Source organism: Gopherus flavomarginatus, chromosome 21 (assembly GCF_025201925.1).
Source record: "Gopherus flavomarginatus isolate rGopFla2 chromosome 21, rGopFla2.mat.asm, whole genome shotgun sequence".
Taxonomy (NCBI): Eukaryota; Metazoa; Chordata; order Testudines; family Testudinidae; genus Gopherus; species Gopherus flavomarginatus.
In genome coordinates, this window is record NC_066637.1 from 16,069,282 (window position 1) to 16,085,232 (window position 15,951).

The 15,951-nt window shown below is 54.1% G+C and overlaps 1 protein-coding gene across 2 annotated transcripts in view; it reads right to left on the reverse strand.

Moving 5' to 3' along the window:
• IGSF21 (immunoglobin superfamily member 21) overlaps nt 1–15,951 on the reverse strand; it is a 263,204-nt gene that overhangs the window by 22,222 nt on the left and 225,031 nt on the right. For both annotated transcript variants that reach the window (XM_050931343.1, XM_050931344.1), the window contains exon 5: nt 2,612–2,727. In XM_050931343.1, coding sequence (XP_050787300.1) covers nt 2,612–2,727 — 116 coding nt within the window. The remainder of the gene's footprint in view (nt 1–2,611; nt 2,728–15,951) is intronic.

The following is a 15,951-nucleotide window of genomic DNA, read 5'->3' on the forward strand; positions in this document are numbered from 1 at the left end:
CCTTCCCCCAGAGCTCCACTCAGCTGAAAACAATCCCTGCTTTGCCTGGAGGAACTCCGAGTGCCTTCCAGAAGCCTCCTCCACCTCCTCACAGATACTTCCACCATCCTCACTGGTGCCCAGCACCATCCCATCTGTGCCTGCTACCTCCACACATAGCCTCTGCCACCCCCACTGCCCCACTCCACCTGTACCCACCACTGCCCCCACTCTGTCCATACCTACCTGTGCCCGTCAGCACTACTTGTACCCTCTGCCATCCCACTTCCTCCACCACTGCCCCACTTCATCTGTACCCACCACTACTCCCCATTCCACCTGTACCCACCGCTACCCCCACCCCATCCATACCTACCTCCCCATCTGTGCCTGTCAGCACTACTTGTATCCTCTCCCATCCCACTTCCTCCACCACTGTTCCACTCCACCTGTACCCACCACTGCCCCCACTCCGTCCATACCTACCTGTGCCCGTCAGCACTACTTGTACCCTCTGCCATCCCACTTCCTCCACCACTGCTCCTACTCCACCTGTACCCACCGCTACTCCCCATTCCACCTGTACCCACCGCTACCCCCACCCCATCCATACCTACCTCCCCACCTGTGCCTGTCAGTGCTGCTTGTACCCTCTGCCATCCCATGCCCTCCACCGCTGTCCCCACTCCATCCATACCTACCTCCCCACCTGTGCCCATCAGCGCTGCTTGTACCATCTGCCTCTGCTACCCCCCAATCCACCTATACCTAGCATCGTCTCCTCTCCGTCCATACCTACTTCCCCACCCGTGCCCATCAGCTCTGCCTGTACCCTCTGCCACCCTACTCCCTCCACCGCTATCCCCACTCCACCTATACCCATCGCTACCCCCACTCCACCTATACCTAGCATCACCCATGCTCCATCCGTACCTACTGTCCCCACCACCTGCACTCACACCCACTCCCTGACCTATCCCCACCCCCACCGCCGTACCTACATCCTTCTTGGGAACTGACAACATGGTGCTGCCTTTCTCCTCCCTCCCCAAGGCAAAGGCAATTCTCCCAAGAGCCTGTGGCCGCACTACTTCCCACCTGAACCTCCCCCTAACACACACCCCTTTACACACCCACCAGCGTGTCTCCAAGGGCAGCAGCGCTAGCAGAGACCGGGCCTGGCCATTTTTACCACCCATCCCACAGCAGGTGTGGATGACTCAGTGCCTGGACACTAGTGTTCCCACTCACAGCTGGCTGGTGTAGACTGGGGGTGGGGGCAATATCACAGCCTTCAACAGCCGCCAGTAGGGGGCAGCAGCTCCACCTGGTCTCCTCCATGGAAGCCTTTGGCATTGCCACAGAATTTGTGCCTGGCGGGCAATGACATTGGTTTGGTTTGTTCGCAGTTTGCGGGTGATCAGGAGTGGATTCCACCAGTGAAGCGAGCAGAAGTCCACCTGTCAGCTCTGCCGATGAACCTCACACCTGACCTCCCTCACCCGCCGTTAGTACAGTCCCAGGCAACTCCCTTCAGACTGCGCTGCGAGATGAGTCTGTAAAATCAGGAACTAGCGTTTCCCTTGTGGTTTAAAACTAGATTTGACCCCAGGCCTTCAGGGCACCCCAGCTGGGCTGGACGGCTAGCCCAAGCCGAGGCCACTGTTCTTCCTGACGTCCCTGCCAGCGGGACGGGGTCCCAATCCCAACCGGACTGCCTGGGGGCAGATTTCTTTGTTGACTGGAAGAAAACGGAACCTAATTCCGGTTGTGGGGTCGGCTGCTGCCTGGCAAGCAAAGGGTAAAACCCATTCATCTCCATCTCCTCCACACCAGGCCAGTTTGAGTCAGGGTCTCACCAACCCAGGATGCTCAAGAGGCTGAAAACATCCTGGTTCCTGGCTGGCACCTGGTTTGTATTTTCACTTGGTGAGGCACAAACCTGTGCCCAGCCAGGTAACATACAGGCCGGTTAACCTGTCTGACCCCAGTAGATTCCTCTGCAGCGTCATTACTGACAACGAGACACAGCTTCAGAGTTCACAGCAGCGTCTCAGCACCAGGCTCAGCACGGCGTGGAGCTGCTGGGACCAGAACTGAAGATGGCAAGGAACGAGCGCACTGAGGGTGGTGGCAGCTGGGGAATCCTACAAGGGAGATCAGCCCTGGGAAGGAGGCCGGAGTGGAGGGTTACTATCTGCACTGGGGAGAAGGGTCCCTGGAGGGCTGGGGAAGCACGTCTACTCCAGGGTGTGCTCCAAACAAAGCATCAGGCCCATTCGCCCATCAGCCTGCATGCTCTCAGCTTTGACCGTAGCGATGCAGACACATGGGACTGTCCCTATGGCCTGTAGATAACTCCGCTGCTCCTGATTTCATATCATGCCTTCTGCAGGCTCTGCAGATGCCACCCCGCCGTCCTGGCAGGGCAGGTTGGCGCTGCTGCTCCTGCGCTCACTGTACCAACCTTGTAGTCACTGCACGAGTGCCTGCACTCCATGAGCATGGCTTGCATTGCGTGAGAGTGGCTTGCAGGGCTGGAGAGATGGACGGCTCGGCAGGCAGGCAGCACCAGGTATGCGGGGCAGGAACCAAAGTGCCACGGGGTCTCCTGTGCGCTTGCTGTACTCACCATCGGGGCAGGCTTCCCTCCAGAGACTATGCAGACCAAGGTGAAGTTCTGCGCTTGGTAGCGGCTGAAGGGGGCGGGCGTGTCCGCAGCAATGACGGAGATGGAGATGGGAGGAGCTATTGGGGAGAAAGACCAAGGTTATTCCCAATGACCTGCTATCACGCCCCGAGCCGCACCAACCAGAGATCATACATGGAGCCTGTCCTACAGTGCTCACCAGCTGGGACTGGCACAGGGGAAGTGGGTTGGGATAGGGCTACCCCCAGAGAGCATGTGGAGACTCAATGTGCCCCCCTCCCCAAATACACAAGCACCCCGTATACGCACCCCACACGTACCACACTAGTGCACACACACACACTCCTGACACACATTTCCATACAACCCACTAACACGGGCCCAGACCTACTTCCCCCCAAGCAACCCGTAATCACAAGTGTGTACATGCTGTGTACACACTCATGCATGCACAACAAGGTCAGGCTCCACCTAATGCACCCCATGCAAGTCTGTGTACACCCCCCCCCACACCTGTGCACACAACACAGGCACACATATACAGTACCGCATACAAACCCATGGGAACCCACCGTGCACCAATATACATGCATACATCACGCTAGATCACCCATGCCCAACCCCTCACACCCACACACATGTACAAAACGCACTGCAGAACCTCCCCAGAGACGCATGGTTTCTCCAACACCGGCCACGGTACATCCATCCCCCTCCCCATGCCCGGATGCCCACACACTCCCTTGCCCTCTTGTTCTGCACACCCACTCCCGAGGTGTGTTGCAGAGCAGGTGTTAGCATGTGCAGTTGACCAAATTCATGGGAGAATAGTGGTTTCCAGTTGTCCAGACTGTGACACCTCCCAGCCCCAAATGAGAGTGGTGCAGGCATTCTCCTCCCTCGCCATTACCACAATACGCCAATGTGAGTCACAGCACCACGGCAAATGTCACTTCAGATCTCTCCCCGGCTTCTCGGCAGAACAGCCTCACCTGAGCCCCGGGCTGCCCTAGCAAAGACACTGTGGCATGGCTCCCACTGCTGAGCTGCCAGCTTCCAGGAGCTGGCCTTCCTCCTGTCACTGATCACCCTGGCGGAAGGTGGACAGGCAGCCTCTCTCTGCTACCCAGATGGGGCCTTTTCTGAGCACTCATCCCAGCACAGATCCTCTGGGCAGCGCCCATGGCCCCCCGTGACTGTCCTCGGAGCAGATCTCCTCAGCATCAAGTTGGGATGGGAGCAGCGCCCTCGTTAACTCTGCATTCGTTATTAATTGCTACCTCCTACCTGCTTTTTGGTAGCATCTTGGCGGCCAACCGAGATCAGGCCCCCCCGGTGCGAGGTATTGAGTATGGGACAGTCCCTGTCTTGGCAAAAGGTGGGAGAAAGTGCTATTGTCCCCAGTCTACAGATGGAGAACTGAGGCCTGGAGAGATTCAGTGACTTGCCCGAGGTCACGCAGTGAGTCTGTGGCACAGCTGGGACAAGAACACAGAGTGCCTGAGGCCCACTCTGTTGCCTTAACCGCAAGACCCACTCCCCCGCTCTGAAAAGCTGCTTTAGTTTAAAAGCAAATAAGAAGAAGTGTGACAATAATACTAACAAACTCTCGGGCAATCTGACCCTGACTCTCACCATAACTGGTGTTTTTTTCCTGAAAGCCCCAACTCCTGGAGTCAGGTGATCATGTGAGAATCTTGGCTTTCATCACAAAAGTTTATAGTTCCTGTGGGGATGGAGAAAACTTCAAAATGTGACCCGAGCGTGACCTAAAGGCCAAAACCCAGAAGGCAAATATGAAGACCCCATGGGGCTGGCAATACAGCAAACTAATCATGAGTGATGCTTAGCAGGTCTGCCACATCCTTCAGCCAAAGTTCCCCTAGCCTGCCACAGACATTAACTGTGTAAGTGTCACTGCCAGGTAGGTAGGGATTGTTATCCACCTGTTACAGGTGGGCACACAGAGCCTGACTGGCCCTGGGTTCACCAACAAATCACCAGCCAAATGGTGGTTTGCACTATTGTTTGCTGAAGGGATAGGGCCTGATTCTGCTCTGACCCCAACTCTTCACCCTCCATCCGTCTATCTCCAGAGCGTGGGCACTTCAGGGCAGAGACAATGGGCCACAATCTCTGCTGGTGTAAATGGACATTGCACCCCTGGAGATACCCCAATTTACGCCAGCTGAAGACCTGGGCCTTCCTCTGCACAGGTACAGGGCCTAGTGTATGTTGGATGTGATGTATACATACAAATGTGTTGCCCCATTGAAACTGGGGGCATTACAGGGCTGCAAAGCCTATAAACCAGAGAAGGGCCCGATTGAAAACCACAGAGCTGAACTCCCCCAGACTCTGCCTACGGATGGGCGGGGAGCTTTGCAGCATGGATCTGTCTCTGGAAGGGCTGAACCAGATCCCAACGCGATTGGACTTGGAAAAAGTCTGGCCTCAGATCTGATTCCAGAGCCAAAGCCCACAGCTTGGGTAGGTGTGTAACGGTGACAGCCCCAGTGTGTTTTTGTGGCTTCTAGTCACGCAGAAACTTCACGAGTGAGGTGCTGCCCGGATCCCACACCCATCGCCTTCCTCTGCTACTCATGCATTCACTCTCCTGCACCTCCACCTCTCCATTCCCCCACATTACGTTCACACAATCTAGTTAATCTAGCTCCACAGTGCCAACAACACCCTCCCTTCCCACTGTGGCATCCTCCCGGTGCAGGGGGAGCGCAGTGGGGCCTGGTACCGGAGGGGAGAAGTGGGATGATGCTGCAGTGAAATGCAGGAGGCTAGTCTCTGAGGCCTGGGAAAGAAAGGCCACGCCGTGCGGCAAGCTGTAAATTTAAAGCTTTTAGGCAGATCGGAGGCGTCGCCAGAGAGATTTTAAAAAAACACCCCCAAAACAAAAGAGGGTAAGAAAAAAGAAAGCACCAACCCTCTGGTTTATGTGAAAATGAACTATTGAACTGAGCAATAACAGCAGCCGAGCCGGGGCCCCAACTGACAAGAGAGAGAAACGCAAACTGCCGCATCTGCAGCAACGGCTCCTTTTATGTGGCAGCTGCTCCGTAGCATGTGCAGCCCCTCTGCTGCAGGCTTCCACCTTCCCGCGCAAGCCGGCCCCTCCCGCCCATTAATTACAGCCGCACAGAAAACGTTTTACGAGGGCTCGTAAATTCCTCATCTCTCTCCACCCCCACCCGTGGGTTGCCTCTCCCAGGCCATTCGCTCGCTTGGGGAGAGAGAGACACATCTCGGAACGCATCGTCAGCCCCACTGCGCCTTCATCCATTCCCCTCGTGTGGCCCTGGTGGCCCCCACCCTTTATGGGCCAGTAAATCAGCACACTCGCCTCTTCCCCAGCCTGTGAGAGCCTGTTCACATGCAGGGCCGGCGCTTCCATTTAGGCGAACTAGGTCACCTAGGGTGCCAGGATTTGGGGGGGGTGGCATTTTGCCACGCTTGCCGGCAATTTGGCGGTGGGGGGTCCTTCCACGCTCCAGGTCTTCGGCGGCAATTCGGCGGCTGGTCCTTCACTCGCTCCGGGACCCACCGCTGAAGTGCCCCAAAGACCGGGACCGTGGAAGGACCCCCCCGCTGCAGAATTGCTGACAACCAGGTGCACGGAAGGACCCCACCTAGGGCGCCAAAAACCCTGGTGCCGCTCCTGTTCACATGCCACTTCTATCCCCTCTGGGCAGCGGGAGGGGAAGCCTGACCACGGCTTAGAGCAAAATAGAAACAACGCCCAAAGGCTCCTTCTCTCGTCAGCAATTGGCTCTTAAAAATGCGAGCTCCAGGGCCCTCGTTTACAGGGTGCTGGTCTCAGGGAGACAAGTGGACGGCAGCACTGATTGGCGGTAGCAGAAGTAGCTAGCTCTCTCACTCGTGGGGTGAGACCATCGGCGCTCTCTGGGCTCACACTCTGATCGGTGGCAGGGAAATGGTGGCGCTCTTTGGTATCATGAGACCGTCGGTGCCCGCTGAGGGGCGGCACGGGACCGCCGGGGCCCTCTGACTGGTATCACGGCATTCCTGCCGCTGCAACTAGCATGTCAGCCTGTAGCCATGCTCTGACTAGGGTGTTTGTTCAGCAGTTGGATGGGAGACGCCCAAGGGAAATCCCAGCCGCTGTTGCAGGCAGTGCAGGCGATGACTCAGTAGGGGGCGCTCTTCTCCCTCTGTCCATACTGACCCAATACCCCCACTGGGCCGCATCTACAGACAGAAGTGGGGCCTGACCCTAATGCTTAGTTTGCCAGGTGCTATATTCGGAGTAGGATCAGCCCCTGAAAAAGTCTCTCAGCTTTTGGTCATAAGGCAGAACAGTCCCCATTAACAGTCATCCTCACTTGTATAGGCCTTACAACAGGTGGGGTTGCCACGGGCTAGGTCCTAGCTGGTGTAAATCTGTGTAGTCCCAGTGAAATCCAAGAAGCCACGCCAATTTAAACCAGTTGAGGATTTGGCTCTGTATGTTTTACCTGTGATGAGAACTGCTAGCTGGATTTCTAGAGACCGAACGGTTCCATTTGTCAAACACATGCTTGATTTTAAAGGTTTTTTTCCCCCCCTCCTAATAAAATAAATTAGCAACCGCAAAACAAGCAGATTGTTCTGCTCGGCAGCCTCCTGAAAGGCATCTCCTGGGCTTTAGTTTGGAGCATTCTGGTTTGAAAGAGCAGTCAGCACGACTGTCACTGTCTTCTGAGCACAAGGTGTAGTAATCTGTTTACCCTCGGCTGGGTGCTGACTTCCCAGTGATTCAATAAAAACAATGAGGCGGCCAGTGGCACTTTAAAGACTAACAGATTTATTTGGGCATGAGCTTCCATGGGTAAAAAACCCCCTTTGAGACAAAAGCTTATGCTCAAATAAATCTGTTAGTCTTTAAGGTGCCACTGGACTCCTCACTGTTTTTGTGGATACCGACTAACACAGCTACCCCTCTGATACTCAGTGATTCAATGTTCCTCTTCCATACAGGCAGTTACATTTTGGGAAGGCCCTTCGATTCTTACCAAAAAACATTTTCTGCTCCACTTGTCTCCCGACAAACGTATGATTTCCCAGACTAGCGCCCCTCCCCGGCAGTTAGCTGGGAACATTATGGAGTCGTTCTGTTTCGCTTGGGATGTTTTTCTGACTATGCTAGGAAAACAAATGGCCCAGTTATGATTATTTATAGCACGGTAGTGCCTAAAGGCCTGGACCCGGACTGAGATCAGGGCTCCACTGCGCTAGGCGCTGTACACACATGTAGTGAGAGAGACAGTCCCTGCCCCAAAGAGCTTACAGCCTAAATAGATAAGACAAGGGGCAGGAAGGGGGATCAGAGAAGGGAAACAACTTGCCCAGTGGTCACTGGCCCAGCCAGGAGTGGAAGCCAGATCTCCTGAGTCCCAGCTGAGTGCCCTAGCCACTAGGTTATATTGCCAATTTCTACAAGCTGTTCTGCACCATTAATTCCTGTTGGCTTGCGAGTCAGTGCTAGCAGTGAATGCCTCTCTTGGGGTTACCCACCATTCACCCAGACCACTTAGACTGAGGCCACCCTCCCACCGCCTGATACCAGCAAAGATCCATTAGCATTGATGGAGGCCCAGATGAACTGCTGTTGCCTGAGGCAAGAACCCCCTTCAGCCCCTCCTGTGGGGCTTAAGCTTTCGTTTTAATAAGTGCCCTATGCTGCCCTGCTGGTTGCCGAGTTACCCCTGTGAACATCCCCCATGCAGTCACTCATAGACTCATAGACTCATAGGTCAGAAGGGACCAATCTGATCATCTAGTCTGACCTCCTGCACAAGGCAGGCCACAGAACCCCACCCATCCAATTTTATAACAACCCCTATCCCAGGACCGAGTTATTGAAATCCTCAAAAATGGTTTGAAGACCTCAAGCTGCAGAGACACCACCAGCAAGCGACCCGTGCCCCACGCTGCAGGGGAAGGCGAAAAACCTCCAGGGCACCTGCCAATCCGCCCTGGAGGAAAATTCCTTCCCGACCCCAAATATGGCGATCAGCTAAACCCTGAGCATGTGGGCAAGAGTCACCGGCTAGCACCCAAGAAGGAATTCTCCGCAGCAACTCAGTACCCATCGCATGCAACATCTCCCCGCAGACCATTGAGCAGACCTGTCTGGTGGTAATTCAAGATCAATTGCCCAAATTAACGATCCTATCATAACATCCCCTCCATATACTTATCAAGCTTTGTCTTAAAGCCAGGAAAGTCTTTTGCCCCTACTACTTCCCTCGGAAGGCTATTCCAGAACTTCACTCCCCTAATGGTCAGAAACCTTCGTCTAATTTCAAGTCTAAACTTCCTAATATCCAGTTTATACCCATTCGTCCTCGTGGCTACATTAGTACTAAACTTAAATAATTCCTCTCCCTCCCTAACGTTAACCCCCTTGATATATTTATATAGGGCGAGCATATCCCCCCTCAGCCTTCTTTTGGCCAGGCTAAACAAGCCAAGCTCTTTGAGTCTCCTTTCATAAGGCAGTTTTTCCATTCCTCGGATCATCCTCGTAGCCCGTCTCTGAACCTGTTCCAGTTTGAATTCATCCTTCTTGAACATGGGACACCAGAACTGCACACAGTATTCCAGATGGGGTCTCACCAACGCCGTAACTCCAGCATATCAGGGAGGCAATGCTGTCTGGTGGCAGGGTATCGGCTAGGGAGTCAGGACACCCTGGAACCATGACCTTTGTGCGTGTCACTTTCACCACCCAATGCCCGTTTCCAAGCCTGCATTTTGTCCTTTTCAAGTGCAGGCTCTTCGGGGCAGGCGCTGTCTCTCAGATGATTAGGGGGATGGAGAGCCTGTCTCACCGGAGGGGACTGAAATTGCTGGACTAGACAACCCAAGCTAAGCGAAGGCTGATTGCTCTCCATAAACACATCAGGGAGGGAACCCCGGCTAAAGGACAACACTGGCCCCAGAACAGATGGGGATAAACTGGCCAGGAGTCAACAGAGGCAGAAATTAGAAGCAGGTTTCTAACCATTAGGAGGTTCTGGAGCAACCTCCCACTAGGAGCAGTAGAAGGAAACTAGTTTTAAGATGGAGCTTGATCAGTTGAGGAATGGGATTATATGACGAAGTTCCCTGCAAGAGCAGGGTCTGGACACGTTGACCCAGCAGGCCCCTTTCCCGTCCTACGTTCCTATATGCGTGTACAGCACCTAGCACTGGGCGATCCTGTAGTTAATAAATAATCATAATAATTGTACCACTGGAGTCAAGCCACAGTGACTCAGGTTTCTTGTGTCTAGGGGGGATGGAATGGAACCCCGGCACTGTCAGGTTACAGGAGATAGGCGTATCCATTGATAAAATGCCTCTGAGTTGGTATCTTCCACTTTGAGGTGTGAGACTGAGCTTCCTTGGGCCCATCTCTCCCCCTTGCCTCTGGCTTCAGAGCAGGGAAATGCCATTCGCCTTCCCTCCCAGATTCTTTGACAGAGCAGCATGCATGGCGTGAATGGCCTCAGTCCGCCTTTGCTACGTGCCGTGCTCCCATCATCCGTCTTCCCGGGGTGTCTGGCAGGTTAAAGGCCTCTGCAAAGAAGCAAGTGAGAACTGGGAGAGGTGCCCAAGGCCATTCCCAGCCGTGGCAGCAGGTGGACGCTCCCTTTCATGTGTGGATCGTTATCAGTTGTGATAAGCTTGGGACTTGGCGAGTTCCCACAAATTGTTCTCAGAGGAAGTGCGGAAGCAAACGCGAGCTAGTTAAGAAGGTATGCAAATCGCAGCACATGCAAATACTCCCTGCAGCTGAGATCAGACTTGCTAGGCAAGGTGCGGGATTCCCCCATGGCAGCTTCACAGAGGGCAGGACGGAAAAGGACAAAGAGGAGACTTAGACGCAGCATGGGTGGCTTGATTGGCAGGGATGAGGTGGCCTCAGCAGTGGGAGATGCTGGTGGTAGCAGAGGGGAAGCCAGGAGATGCTGCAGCTCCTAGCTGTTGGCTTTCTAATTAGACTGGTGAGGAGAAGCACCTTCACAGCGATGACTAGCTTCAACTGTGTCCCAGCAGAACCAAAGCCCATGGGCACCCACTCCGTGGGTGCTCTGGGGCTGGAGCACCCACAGAAAAAATTTGGTGGCCCCACCCCTCCCCCCTGCTCCAGCTCACCTCCACCTCCACAAATGCCACCGCGTCCTGCTTCTCCCCACTCCCTCCCAGTGCTTGCACCATGAAACAGCTGATTCTTGGGGCAGGGAGGGGGAACAGTGCACTGGAGGAAGAGGCGTGGATTTGGGGAAGGGATCCAGTAGGGGCAGGGAGGGGGCAGAGTTAGGGTGGGGATTTTCGGGATGGGGTTGGAATGAAGGCGGGGACAAGGGCGGGGATGGAATTGGGGCGCTGCCAGGGGTGGGGAAAGGGGCAAGGGGGCACAGGCACCCACCGCCCCGGAGAAAGTTGGCACCTGTGCCAAAGCCACCTTGGTTTCTGGGCTCTGCAGGTCAGAGCGCTGCTGAAACACTCGGTCACTTCCCAGACCCCCAAGAGACGGGAAAGGAGATCGGCCAGTGCAGCACATTCAAACACTCATAGCCCAGCCGGCCGGAAGGGACCATCATGATCAGCTAGTCTGAGCCCTTGCACATTGCAGGCTGCAGATGGCTGACCTTGAACTCAGAGGGCAAATCCTGCAGCGGGCAGCGGTGCCGAGCATCTGAAGTCTAACGGGAGCAGACTGCAAGAAACTCGCAGTGCCTTGTGGCTGGGAGCCGCCAATGCCAGGGGGGTATGGTTGGCATTCGGCCTCTCGGGCTTTGGTCCGGCGGGATTCCTGCTGCAGACACCCTGTCTCTGGAAGGCCCTCGCTGCGCTCTTACTGCAGCTATGCTTGCTTTGCCACAGGGACCAAGGTTCAACATGGAAGGCGAGGTGCTCACTGTCATGGTCACAGCGGGATTGCTCATGCCATGGGGGTGCCATGCAGTGACTTCGGCCAGGAGAGCAACCCTGGGAGCAGGAGAGATCGGGGCTGGTGGGTGTTAATCTGAGCCTGCCAATAGCCTCCCAGTATCACAGAAACAGTGCCTTCATCTGGACTTCTCCCTTTGCTTTCTTCCGGGGCTGGGTTCCTCACATTTCCCCCTTCACCTCCTGAGGACGGGAATGAACCTCAAGCATCACCCCAATCTTTCTTCCCAGTGACACGGGCACGACAGATGCTAATTGTGCCGCCTAGCCCGCTACCAGGAGCCACTCAGAGTACATCTTCCCTGCAGCCGGGAGGCTGGGAATGGCAGCTTGCGTCGACATACCCGCGCTCAAAACCTAAGGGCGGTCGCTGTGGTGTGGGCTTCGGGGCGGACTGCACAAGCACACGTGACCCACTAGGAACTCACCTATGCAGCCCGCAGTGAAGCCCATGTCGCAGCATGCTCACTGCTAATTTGAGAGAGCTAGCGGGAGTACACACCCTCTGGCTGCAACGTGGACGTGCCCTCAGATACGACGGACGTGGGCGTGGAATAAAAACCTCAATAGAAGAGAATTCATTCTAGCAGCCGTATGTCTTGTGCCTATGCTAATTAAGCGATGCCCCAAGGTGTGTGTTTGTGCTCCCAGGAGATAGTGCATATGTCTGGGGAGGCACTTTTTCCTCATGCCGTCAGCCACCCGGGGAAGCGCATTATCTCCCACTCACACGAACCTCCCGGGGCGTCTTGCCCACCTCCACACAAACAGTGGGAAGCACATTTCCTTGCCTCTCCTGGTGACACTCCCCTCCAAGTGCTTCCCTCTGTGAGTACAAATCCGTCAGATATTCCCGATGTCACACCTGCACCGATGTCCCTAAGCCGAATTCACCACAGCCGACAAAAGCTCACCCAGGCCCTTCTGTCACAGCAGAGACGGGAGGGAAAGTTTCACTGGCGCTCGTTTCTGGCAGAGGGAGAATAGAAAAAGGCAGGGGAAGCTGCTAAGGGATTTTTGGTTCTTTGTCTCCACTGACGCCTGAAGTTTCATTCGGCTCTGGAAAGCCTCCCCAAGGAAGAGCCTCACTTGGTCTGGGGTACTGACAAACTCAGGTTTGTTTTGCAAGCATCTCTGAGTTTCTGGGGATGGTTAGCGTTACACTGGTGGTCTGGACTCAGGCCTGGACCCAGAAGGTGAGCCGTCAGGGCCAGATTCTGCTCTCAGGTACACCAGTTTCACTCTGAGCAACTCCACTGTCAGAGACAGACATTCGAAACTCACACTAATGCCTCTGAGCGCAGAATGTGGACCAGAGTCACTCACCTAGAACCCACTGGCCAGCTGAGGCTCAACACCTCCAGAGACCCCTGTCTGGCTTTCCTCGGGGGCGAGAGAACCCATCCAAATGCCATTGGGAACACAGACTGGAGGAGTCTGTGCTGGGTGGGAGCTGGAACCAACACAACCTGCTCTCACAAAGGAACAGCACCAGAGGTCACAAAAGAGTTTTGCCTTCTCCTCGCTTGTCTGTCCGTGTTTGAGCTCCTGCAGGGAGAAAGGAGAGTCCATCCACGTTCCCAACAGCAAAGAAGAGGGTTGTCTGTCTCGGGGCAACTCCTATGGGGAAATCTTTCCAGCAAAGCAGCTCTTGGAAAAATATGGGGTTAAAGCAGCAGATGAAAAAGGAATTCCATGGAGATCCTCACATGTTCTGCCTGGAGCAGAGACTTTACTGGTGTCAGCCAGCGCTAATGCAAGCAGGGAACACACCTGGCCCCAGTTGCTAGCTGCATATGTACCTGAGACTAGGAAATAGATGTCACCAGCAGGTGCTAATGTGATGCCCTGGCTAAGTATGATTATGTCGCCCTCTAGTGGTCAGATGGCACCCAGGATAAGAGCCTTCTACTTGCTCACACTTAAGGCTGAAGTACTCTTCTAGCTCAGGCAACAGGGGCTTATGGCTGGCCATGGAGTCTTTACAATGTGGAAGGACCATGTGGACCAGAACAAAAAAGCAGAGTCCTGGCTCAGTCACATTTGGGTCTGGAAGGCAGGGAAAGAGATGGGTTCAGCTCCAACAGGTGATTTGGTGACCCATGTAATATAGACGTCAATGGAAGCATCTGAGCAACAGATTTTGCAAAGTACAGACCCCAGTGTCATGTAATATGGGGTTTCTTGCACTTTCCTTGGAAACACTGGGCACTAGCCATTGTTGGTGGGAGAATACCAAAGTGGACAAGCAACTGGTGGTCTCATACGGTACTTCTTATGTTCATGTTCTTACGCGCCTGGAAATACCCTCTCCACTTTGGAAGAACCAAACCAGCGACTGTCCCCTAAGAAACCATTTCAGGATGCTGTGGGGCCTGGACACTGCCACGCAGACATGGAATCACACTCAGTAAGGCAGCTGATTCTTTTGGCGAATCATGACCCTTACGAGCATTCGTGCCAGGCTCCTGGTGGTCAGAGATGCCAAACCTGGGGAAAATGAAGAGCTCTCTCCTAGTGACAGCTGGTTGGGTGGGGAGCAGAGCAGACATCTGTTCACCTCACATATATCCCAGGGACATTGCTGGATATGCCAATGCTGTAGGGGAGAGCGCTGGCAGTGGAATAAAGGAAGAAGCCACTCTTGTGTCTTATGACAGATGACAGGAGCTTGCTGCTCAAGATGAGACATTCCATCATGTCAAAACATTCTTCTCCGGAACCTTTGGTAACAAATAACCAGCTCCCTCCTCCCCCGATTCCAGCACGGTGGAGGCTCCAGAGTAAAATCCATAGATCTGTGTCACGGCGGGAGAAAGATGGACGTGGCGAGCCAGGAGAGAAATTGCTCCAGATAGCAAAGGAGAAAGATGGGAGATGGATATACGGAGAGCAAATTACAGCAACATGCAGGAAATATAGACACCAAGACAGAGGAAATGTGAGAGTTTTAAATAATTGAACTCCCCCAGCCTAATCCTGGCCCTGCCGTGGAACTTGACAGCTGCTGAGTAGCCACCCCATGGAAGATTTGTGCTGGTTTAAGCAGCCAGATCTGATTTTGTTGTGTCAGTTTAAGGGATAATAAAACAGAAGCACTGCACCATCAGACAGTTGCTGCCAAGCCTCTCCACTCACATGAGCACCGGGGATTATTGTTCAGAGTCTGGTAGCACCTACAGGACCTGAAGGAGATCAGGGGCCCATCACATGAGGTGCTGTATTCACACATAAGAAAGAGTTCCTGCCCCAAAGAGCTGACAATTTAAATACAGGTAACAGAGAACACACTTGGGAAGAACGGCAATACTCTCACCCCCATTTAACAGATGGGGAGATGAGTCCCAGACAGATGAAGTGACTCGCCCAAGCTCAGTTAGGAAACCTGTGGCAGAGCCAGGAAATGAACTCCTATTTCCTGAGCTCAAGCCCAGCACTTTCCCCCCAAGCCCATCCTTCCACCCAGCTAGTAAGAAAAGCAAGTGCAGGGTCCAGCTGCGTCCCAACCTCTCCGGACCCAGATGCTCTTTCCATTGCCAGTGGCTGGGTAAGGACTTACTCCTGCTAGCCAACTCCCACCGATTTGGGGGGAGTTGAGGTGTTAAGCCCATCTCAGGGGCAGGCAGCGCTCAGTGCCCAGTACGAGTGAAGGGAGCACAATGAACCTTGGTAGGGCTTCCACAAGAGTCCAAAGGCAAGAGAAATCCCCAGCTGATAGAGACTAGCCTGGAATTTGTCTTGGCTTGACAGTCTCTTGTGGCAGAGAGTTCCACCGGCTGATTACGTGCTACACTAGTTACTCCTAGATTCCCCAGCCATTAATGCCAAAGCAGTGCCCCCTTAGTGGGACTCTGGGACCCATGTGAAAAGCTGCTCATTGACACAGTGAAGTATACACTCTCACAGCTTAGCTAAAACCACCCAGAGCAACAGCTAAGACAGCCTGTGCAAAGAGGATCTCCATCAAGTGGGAGGACTTAATGAGCCCTCGTTCAGCCACGCTCTGTCTTCGCTCAGAAAAAGGAGACAGCGGGTAATTGGAGAGGAATGGGTGACCTACGAGGCCTTTCTGGCCTTTGATTTTCAGGAACCCAACGTAAAAATAACCCCCAGGCCAGGCTCCTCAGCTGTCGTGAAACCACATCACACCACTGACATTGGTGGAACTGCCTTCCTTTACATCAGCTAGCAGATCAAGTGCCCTGCGTGTTGTCAAAAGTGGCATCTCTCCTGCAGCCAGACAGGTTCTAATAAGAGAAATGCCAGGCTGCTTAGCTTCACTGGCCATTTAGGAGTGGCAAAGTGCTTTCTCACTGTCTGCCTCTCTCCATCTCCTTGCTGCCGTGTCCCTTGTAACCTTCCCCTTC